This window comes from Stegastes partitus, unplaced genomic scaffold, assembly GCF_000690725.1.
Source record: "Stegastes partitus isolate 25-593 unplaced genomic scaffold, Stegastes_partitus-1.0.2 Scaffold2118, whole genome shotgun sequence".
Lineage (NCBI taxonomy): Eukaryota > Metazoa > Chordata > Actinopteri > Pomacentridae > Stegastes > Stegastes partitus.
The window spans coordinates 16,143-25,988 of record NW_007579849.1 but is presented as its reverse complement, the minus strand read 5'-3'; the positions used below and the strand labels follow the sequence as shown (position 1 = coordinate 25,988).

The 9,846-nt window shown below is 41.3% G+C and overlaps 1 protein-coding gene across 3 annotated transcripts; it reads left to right on the top strand.

The window, feature by feature from the left end:
* The first annotated feature begins 677 nt into the window (after positions 1-677).
* On the top strand, positions 678-9,607 carry nt5c2l1 (5'-nucleotidase, cytosolic II, like 1). Of its 3 annotated transcripts, none has more exons than XM_008304021.1 (17): positions 678-814; positions 1,788-1,861; positions 2,004-2,121; positions 2,202-2,297; positions 3,102-3,193; positions 3,363-3,420; positions 4,295-4,388; positions 4,493-4,546; positions 4,634-4,717; positions 4,841-4,876; positions 4,960-5,067; positions 5,155-5,221; positions 6,531-6,701; positions 6,785-6,836; positions 7,979-8,039; positions 8,719-8,895; positions 8,989-9,607. In XM_008304021.1, the coding sequence occupies exons 1-17, from the start codon at positions 744-746 to the stop codon at positions 9,052-9,054; spliced, it is 1,479 nt and encodes a 492-aa protein (XP_008302243.1). In that variant the 5' UTR covers positions 678-743; the 3' UTR covers positions 9,055-9,607. The 3 variants fall into 3 exon arrangements, with proteins under 3 accessions (XP_008302243.1, XP_008302245.1, XP_008302244.1); XM_008304023.1 differs by lacking the exon at positions 8,989-9,607 and adding an exon at positions 7,589-7,604 and having other exon boundaries at positions 8,719-8,805; XM_008304022.1 differs by lacking the exon at positions 8,989-9,607 and adding an exon at positions 7,586-7,604 and having other exon boundaries at positions 8,719-8,805.
* Positions 9,608-9,846: the final 239 nt, after the last annotated feature.

The window sequence follows — 9,846 nt, the reverse complement described above, 5'->3', positions numbered from 1 at the left end:
ATATTTTACAGCTGCAGTTCACCATGCTCCTGATAACTCTGTTACTGTCATGTCTGAGGATATTTCTGGACAGAGTCTCCAGGGCTAATCTATTGATGCATTTAAAGGCTAATTTGAGAAAACAGAAATGACTGAAGCTCTCAAGTCATAATACGATAAGCGACCAAAAATAGATTTCTCATCTCATCTAAATGACAAAACAAACACCTTCCCTCCTCGGGGACACGACCAAACCTGCTGTAGCTTATGTTTGTGAAGTTTGTTGTGGTTGACTTGTGACACTTTCGGTTGCCGGTAACTCTGTGCGCTCTTACGCGGCGCGCTGGGACTTCTGGTGAACCCAAAGCCAAATGATTCATGAACTAAATGATTCATAAATCAAACATCTGAGATGTTTTGCTTTGGTGAACACGGCTGAAGTGTTCGGGTCACAGCAGGACTGACAGTCATCGGGAAACTCCCACCATTTGCGCACACGCGCGGCCCCTGCACATGTGTGCGCCCCTGATAACGCAATCTGCACCCTCGAAGTCCCGCAGGGCGAATGTGAGGCAGATGCAACGAGCGACGTCTTCACGCAGCAGTTTGCATCATCAACAAGCATGAAATGACAAGGAGGAGCTTTGGCGTGCGTACAAAAAGGGTCACGCCTGCGAAATTTGGGTAAATTTGGCAGTTTAAAGGTCCTTCCTCTGACTGAGTGCCAAAAGCGTTGAGTGCATAACAGAGCTGCAGAGACGGAAATGGACGACATGGACACATCTTCCAGCATGTACCCTGATCAGCCCCGGATGAAGAGAGACTTTGACCAAAAGTGAGTCCATTTGCTTTGGGTGGTACCACAGAATTTATTATTATTGTCATTATTATTATTATTATTATTCCCAGAAAAAAACTTCTTTTTCTTCTTTAACATCTTTGCCTCATCGGTCACAACACCAGGTCAGGAAATTATTTATGTCCACATCGTTAGTATATTCCTCTGCATATATATCATTATTACAACTGAGACAATAAATAATGACCTTCAACATCCACTGGTGGTTTTCTCCTCAATTCTCAGTGTTTTCCGACACGCTTCACCTGCTGCTGTCCTCACACAGTTTGCACCCTTTAACTAAATATTTAAATCCCTTTAGAAAGTGCTTGGCATCAGAAACGCAGGAGAAAGACCTTCAATGCACAGCAGCAACACGTTCACAGAACAGGAGCTCGCAGGTTAATTATTTACAGGAACCCTATATGTGTGAAGCATCAGGCAGGGTTGAGACCGGGCCGTCCATCCAGCCCGGTGGTGCCACAGATAGGCCTCCCCTCCTGGACGAGCATCTGGGAGCAGGAGACACAGGAAACCAGCTGCACCAGTTAATTGTTAAAAATAGCCTGGCTGTGTTTTTATTCTGACGTACTTGATTTGAAACACGGTGATGGCAGCAGGGTGGTGATGATAACATCTGCAGCCTCCACCCAGCTCCACCCCGCTGAAGGCCCAGCCCAAACAAAACAAGGAGGTGAACGTGTAGGTAAAGCTCCTCAGTTTGATGCCAGTAAAGGCAGGAGGATGCATCACAGAAAGCAGCAACATCGCCTCAGATGACTTCTACCTCACGTCAACCCAGTGTCATGGTAGAAGCGACGAGCTGATAAGCATCGAGCCGAGTGTGTGTTACAACCTTAAAAAACCCTCATCGAGACGAGATGGTCAAACGATGAACAAACGTAAGGCGACCCCCTTTCTTTCTCCGGCCACGTGCCCGCGGGCCTGACGTGTTTCTGTTCGATCGCAGGGTGTTCGTCAACAGAAGTCTGACACTGGAGAACATCAGATGCTACGGCTTCGACATGGATTACACGCTGGCATGTATGTGACGCCGTGTGCGTAAAACGTTGTGTCACCACCAGGAGGATGACCGTGAATTATTCATGGTGGCCTCGGTGTTCTCCGGAGCCACACGAGACCTGCAGGTCGTGCACTAATGTCTTTGCTGTGTGTTTGTTTGCAGTGTACAAGTCTCCTGACTATGAGAGTCTGGGCTTCGAGCTGATAAGAGACAGGATGGTTTCTATTGGTTACCCTCACGAGCTCCTGCGCTACACGTATGACCCCAGTTTCTCCACCCGGTTAGTGTCAAGTCAGTGTCTGAGTCATCACAATAAACTATCGCTTTACCTGATGTTTTGATTCTCTCTCCAACCCTCAGCGGCTTAGTGGTCGACACCACGTACGGGAACCTCCTGAAGGTGGATTCAAACGGAAATATTTTAGTCTGCAGTCACGGCTTCCGCTTCCTCAAAGGGTAAAATCTAAACTGAATCCAGTGCAATGATGGTTTTTAAAAATTCTGCTTTATTATGAGAAGCTTTTCAAATGAACTCCTGTTGAAGTGAGAATGGGAAGAAGATAAAACATATTCATATATCCTGACATTAAGTTGAAATAACTTCGAGGTAAAAGGATTTAAATTATGTCATAATAATATAGATTAGCTTGCTACTATTTAAACTAAATGATCCCCGTGTTTTCCAGCAACACAATGTTTGCACATACATTTATACAACATACATCCAATCAGAACCAGATTTATTGCCAGGTATAGTTCACACAATACGAGGAATTTGTTCTGGTGGGTTGGTGCAACAAAACAATAAGTACGCCATAAATATACAGTAAAATAAAGTAACTAGAAATAAAAAAAATACAAACAACTGTAATAGTGCAAAGAATTAAAGTTAGATTTAAATAAGAACCATAGAACAGTTTTGTTATTTACAGGAATATTGAGAGTAATACAACAGAGTACAACCTGTTTAAAGGGGTAGTTCTGGAAAATGTTCACTTTTAAGCTTCTTGTGTGGAAGTTTAAACCGAATACAGCAGAATTAGTGGAACAAATGCTGCTGCCACGGTTAATTAAAACACAACTTTCAGATTTTAACTTTTAACAATGACAGCAGCATGATGGTCAGCTGAGAGGAGCTGTGTCGCTTCACTTGTTTTTAACCGCAGGAGTTGAATCTGTTTGTAGATATATGTTTACAGTTTTGTGCCACTTTAAGCAGCTAATAGTCACACCGACACGTTTTGTGTTTCTGCTCCACAGGCAAGACGTTAACAACTACTATCCCAACAAGTTCATCCAGAGAGGCGACACCGAGCGCTTTTACATCCTCAACACTCTCTTCAATCTTTCAGGTACGAAGTGATTCAACTTTCTTTGTGTTGGATTCTTCATGATGGCAAAGTTTATGTCTGCGACTAGTTATATGTTTCACATCAGCGAGCCTGAACCTCACAGGATCACAGCTTATGTTTTTAAAGGTGTCCTATGTGATAATATAACTGATGTCCATGCATCCTGCAGAGACGTATCTGTACGCCTGCCTGGTGGATTTCTTCACCAGATGCTCCAGATACACAAAGTGAGTCGACACGTTTTATTGTTCTGGCTTCTCTCTGAGCTTCTTCTTCTTCTTCTTCTTCTTCTTAAGTTGTTTTTTAACCTCTTTAACCCTGAGCAATTACAAATCAACCCAGGAACTTATTGCAAAACAAACTTTTCATCCTTTTCCATCTTCCTTCTTTCCTTCCTTCTTTCCTTTCTTCCTTCCTTGTGTCCTTACTTACTCACTTCCTTCCTTACTTCTTCCTTATGTCATTCCTTCCTTCCTTCCTTACTCACTTTCTTCATTACTTCATTACTTTCTTACTTCCTTCCTTTCTTCCTTTCTTCCTTCCTTCCTTTCTTACTTTCTTACTTTCTTCCTTCCTTCCTTTCTTTCTTGCTTCCTTACTTACTTCCTTGCGTCCTTCCTTCCTTCCCTCCTTTCTTCCTTGCGTCCTTACTTCCTCACTTACCTACTTACTCACTTCCTTCCTTACTTACTTATGTCATTCCTTCCTTCCTTACTCACTTTCTTCCTTCCTTTCTTACTTCCTTACATCCTTCCTTCCCTCCTTTCTTCCTTCCTTCCTTTCTTCCTTCCTTCTGTACTCACTTCCTTCCTTCCTTCCTTCCTTCCTTCCTTATTTATTTCCTTCCTTTCTTCCTTCCTTAAAGATAAAAGATAAAGATAAGATAAACTTTATTAATGCCACAGTGGGGAAAGTTGACTGTTACAACAGCTCAAAAAAAAAAGTGTACAGTCAGTGCAGATTAATTTAAGAACTTAGGAAATTTCCTTCCTTCCTTCCTTCCTTCCTTTTTAAATTTTTTTTTAACCTCTTTAACCCTGAACAATTATAAATCAACCCATGACCTTTTTGACTTTTCATCCTTTTCCGTCTCTGCTGCAGCCTCCTGGAAGGCTTCCAGCACGGCGACCTGCTCATGTCCTTCAGAAGCATGTTCCAGGACGTTAGAGACGCCATGGACTTCATTCACGATACCGTAAGTTCATGAAAAGAGCCACGCTGCAACATTTAACATTTAAAACACTGCAGATATGGGTCCACTTTTCTTTAATTTAAAAACGTTAACCGTGTGCGGTGCAGGGAATCCTGAAGGAACGAACCATAAAGAATTTGGAGAAATACGTTGTGAGAGATGTGAGTAAAGATCATCCACTTAAATATGTCTTCATTTCTGACTAAAACGTGGCTAAAATCCTGTAAACATCAATGTTTTCTGTGCAGCCAAAGCTCCCAGTGCTCTTGACCCGGATCAGAGAAGTGGCCAAAGTGTTCCTCGCTACCAACAGCAACTACAGCTACACTGAGGTGAACCAGAAGCTTGTGTTGTGCCACAAATGACACAAATTACACCTTTTTACAGTAAATCATGTGAAAGTGAAGCTGAGACTCCTGTTCTAACATGTTTTTAATCTTCCCTTCTTCACCAAGAACATCATGAAGTATCTGCTGGAAAGTAACCCAAAGGTAAGGCAGTTTTAAATGTGTGTTTTTAGAAAATATCCAACTTAAGAGAGTCGTATGAATGTGAGACGTGTTCTTTATTCCAGCCTGGAACCCCAAAGCAGCCCTGGCAAAGCTTCTTCGACCTGATCGTGGTGGACACCAGGAAGCCGCTGTTCTTCGCAGAGGGAACCGTCCTGAGACAAGTGGACCCGGTACGAAAAGCGTCTCACACTGAAGAGCTACTAATGAATGTTGTGCATGAGCGGGTTTGTAACAAACGTGTTGTGTTTTGGACACAGAACACAGGAAAGCTTCGGATCGGGACGTACACCGGCGACCTCCAGCACGGAACAGTTTACTCTGGAGGTGAGATTCACACTCAGTCATGATGAAGAACAAGAACAAGGATTAAGAGGTTTTTAAAGGCAGCAGCATTCCTCATTGCTTAAAACTGGAGTAAGTGTAGACTCCAGCCCCCCCGCGACCCTAGTGAGGATTAAGCAGTGTATAGATAATGGATGGATGGATGGATGGAGTAAGACTTCTCTTTAGTGGCTGTTCAGAGAGTTTAAACTGGTTTAGTAATACCAGGGTGGAGAGGATAATATTTACCTTTGTTTATTGAATGAAAGTGATTCTAGACAATCCATCCAATTTGCTCCATAATGGACACAAGCTGGTTTTAGACAATATTTAAGCAGCTGGTTTGACACCTGCAGGCTTGTAACTGAGGTTTGGTTATAATTTGGTTAAAGTTTTAAGATTATGGATGAAGGAATATAATTAGACCCCCAAAACAAATGCTGATTCTCCACAAGGTACAGATACACTAATGTCTGTATATGGCAGCAAAGAGAGGATGTTCAGATTTGTTCCATACGCAACAGAAAATTTTATCATGAAACAGAATCACCGCGAAATGTTCAACATGGTTCAGAGTCCAGTCTGTAGGATCACGATTCAAGTGGGGAGAATTTTAAATACTTAGTAAGTTTCAGTTTACATCATGTTAAGTCCAGGGTTTAACCTGCTTTCCTTCCTTCCTTCCTTCCTTCCTTGACTGTCACAATCCAACCTGATAGGACAGATGTCACATCACTATGTGTAATTAATTTTAGAAAATCTATTTTTAGTATAAAACTTGAATTTAACAAGTCCATCAGTTCATTTTAAAAGGGAAATTATTTCTGAAATCATAACATATTTTAGAATGTATTTTTCATGTGACATTTTTTCAATTCCCTGAAAAAAAAACAAACAAAAAAAAGCCCATAAAATTGTCCCTCCCACTGCTTGCTCACAGGGAATTTAAAGGTAACTTTGGATTTTGGGGTTCTCTGTTTTTTCAAGGTCTGTACCTCACTATGTTCAGCTCTGTGAGAGGACATGTGTTGTGAATTCATGCTGTATAAATTAAATTAAATTAAATTTTCAGGGTTATTTATAGTTTTAGGTTTTTAGTGTTATTTTACACGTGACACATAAATCACAATCCAGTTTAGTTATTGCATAGATGCTCTAATGCATTTTTAAAATATGGGAAATAAGCTTCAAACTCACATATTTTTACAGTGTGTGTTTTGTGGCTGCATGTCTTGAAGATGTTTTTTTCTTTCTTTTACATCTCATATGATTACATTTCCCTTACACGCTGAGCTGGTTTTGTGTTCTCCAGGATCTTCAGACATTGTCTGTGATCTACTGGACGTCAAAGGTAAAGACATCCTCTACGTCGGGGATCACATCTTTGGCGACATCCTCAAATCTAAGAAACGTCAAGGATGGAAAACTTTCCTGGTCGTACCGGAGCTCAGCAAGGAGCTGCAGGTGTGGGAGGAAAAACAAAGTAAGAACCAGCCTCTTTGTTCTTTACAGTTTCACCGTTGGTCCGTGGTTTCTGGAGGTTTGACGACTTTCTTGGTTTTTCAGATCTCTTCGAGGAGCTTAAACGTCTCGATGTCTTCTTAGCTGAACTTTACACGTGAGTCCGCGTCCATCTGTATGTAAAGTAGACAACACTTTTATTACACATTTATGTGGAAGTAATGAACAATTTATCATGTATGATCATTGATACACCATTACTTGTGTGTGGGAGCATATGGGGAGCTCACATGTGCTTTCATTTCTGGAGATAAAACTGTAGATTGAGGATAAATAAACCTGCAGCAGTGTCAGATGTTGACTCTAAATTGCAAAGCTGGTAAGAAAAAAGGACTAAACATGTTAGAATATATCAGTACTGATACATCAAGCTCCAGATAATCATGTCAACCTTTCAGTGCGTTTTCTGAACATTTGCTTTTCTGTCTTTACCTCCACACAGTGAGGAGATGCTGCTGCTCACAAAAACCCCATAAAGTCTCAGTGTCAACAAAATAAGAAACGCAAATAATTTAGAAAATAAAAGGCAGCCAGCAGAGTAAAGAATCTGTTCTAAACTCTGTGTAAATACTGTAGAGATACAGACAACATGCAGCCTCCTTTTCACGCTCTGTGTTGCTGTTTGTTGGTTTCAGATCATTTAAATTGTTGTTTTCAGCTCCTCTAAACTTTTTAATTAAGCTGAATTTCCACAAGTTCTAGTATTTGATTAGATGGAAAGAACATTTGATTTACAATATTTTTTTCACAACTTAAACGAAGCAAAATAATGCATCCACGTACCTGAACAGGAAGTGTTCTGAAGTAAAATGGTATATGTGTTGTGTTGTGTTTCATTCTGGCCAGCAGGGGGCGCTGCAGCACTGTAAGTCTCACGTTAAATTCAAATCTTAGAAACTGTTGTCACGTGTTTAGTGAAGGCTTTAGTTGAATCGGATTGCTTTCATTAATTGTGCATCATTATGTGATAAAGTGCTTTTATACAATCCATTAAAGGAAAACAAACAAAAAAAAACCATCACGTGTAAAATAAATTAATGATAAACAGGTTGAAATATGGCTGATATCGTAATATAACCAGATAATTTATTCTAAAGTGTTTGAAATATCCTACAGAGGTTTTATTGATGGTTTGCAGCTCTTAGATCCCAAACAACAGGATTTATTTCACCTTTATTTAGTCGAATTTGTTGCTTAATTGTTTGAAGCCGTTCATTTGTCTCTGTTTGCTGTTTGAAGGAACCTGGACGGCAGCAGTCGGGAGGGTTCTGACATCAGCTCCATCCAGACCAGAATCAAGGTGAGCATCGTGCACTTTTAAAGGTTTCTGGTTATTACTGGGGCTGCAAGGTGGCTCGGTGATTAGCACCGTCGCCTCACAGATAGAAGGTCGCCGGTTCGTGTCCCGGTGAGGATCTTTCTGCGTGGAGTCTCCATGTTCTCCCCGTGCAGCGTGGGTTCTCTCCGGGTTCTCCGGCTTCCTCCCACAAGGTCCAAAAACATGCTGAGGCTAATTGGTGATTCTAAATTGTCCGTAGGTGTGAATGTGAGTGTGCTTGGTTGTCTGTCTCTAAGTGTAGCCCTGTGATAGACTGGTTACCTGTCCAGGTGAACCTGCCTTCAGTCAGCTGGGATAGACTCCAGCCCCCCACGACCCTAGTGAGGATTAAGTGGTGTATAGATGATGGATGGATGGTTTTTACTGGAGGCAAAATGCAGCTGTTTTAACTCCATCTGGGGTTCATCGCTTGGTAAACGTGGACCCCTCATGATGTTAATACACTGTTGCTTTATTGTTGACGGCTCAAACCAATGCAACAAAAACTAGTGAGACAACATGAAACTGTCTGTTAATACACCAATTTTAGTCTAGTTTCTTATATGCACCAATACAGCAATGACACTTTAAGAGCTCAGTGCTGCAGCAGGAACCAGACTCTCTGTTTGTGCCATTAAGCGCTGCTGGTTTGTGTTCCCAGGTGCTGACCTACAGGATGGACATGTCCTACGGCCAGATGGGCAGCTTGCTGCGCAGCGGAGCCAGACAGACGCTGTTTGCCAGCCAGCTGATGCGTTATGCAGATCTGTACTCGTCCACCTGCATCAACCTGCTGCACTACCCCTTAAATTACCTCTTCATGGCTCCTCCGGTCCTGGTCAGTGCTCTCGCTGTATTATTATTATTATTTCAAACGCCCACGCAGGAAACACACCTTCTAAAGCTAACCACGGCGATTGTTCTCTTTCAGATGCCTCATGAGGCTACAGTAGACCTCGCAGTCACCAAAAATGACATCAAGACGAACAAAAACTGAGGTTGCACTTTTGAATTTTCAGTCTAAATCCTGCTTAAGTAAGACACTTTAATGATGGACGCTTTTATTTCTTTTTATTTACATGAAGACGAATCTTGTAAATGTCAAATCTCGCTGATGGAGGCGGCTGTCCTGGCACATATGAAGGGCTTGTTGCAGCCCTGATGTGCTTCCTTTAACGGAGGAGAACAAACTTATTGCTCCACCTGCTGGAAACGACCCGCTAGGCCACCTAACGTTTACCTCAGAAACCTGGAATTCAAGCAGGAGACACAAACTTAAACATACACATTTAAAGCAATAACAGACTCAGGGTTACTGTATATAGGAGTGAAACTTTTGTTTTGACATCTAGTTGTCCGGATGCACTTTTTAATCTCAAGTTTGTGGAATGGTTTTAAAAGAAGTGAAGAGCTCGTTTGCAGGAACTGATAACTCAAAACCCACTTTTCCATCGTCTACCTGAGACGATATCAATCAATCGTGTCGTTTCTGCTGAATCAAATCCACTCAGCTTCACTTTGATTGATTTTATCTCAAGCAAACAATGAAAAAAATACGTTTTCTTGAAAATCTGCAAACATGGAGTGATCTGTTTTTGCAAATGAACTCTTCAAGTACATTTATTTATTATTTATTTGTGCAATGTCGGTTGGATTAATTCAATAAATCGTTCATATTTATTTGTTTTTATTACATTTATTTAAGTACAGAAGCTTTAAGATGTGTTGGAGAACTCACACTGTGTCAGTGGCTCATACAGTTTTATTTAATTTCTCTCTAGTAGAAGGT

Coding starts and splice junctions, on each gene's coding strand:
- nt5c2l1 (XM_008304021.1), top strand. CDS start 744: ATGGACGACATGGACACATCTTCCAGCATGTACCCTGATCAGCCCCGG. Junction 4,389..4,492: donor TGGACTTCATTCACGATACC/GTAAGTTCATGA, acceptor TGTGCGGTGCAG/GGAATCCTGAAGGAACGAAC. Junction 4,718..4,840: donor GCAACTACAGCTACACTGAG/GTGAACCAGAAG, acceptor TTCTTCACCAAG/AACATCATGAAGTATCTGCT.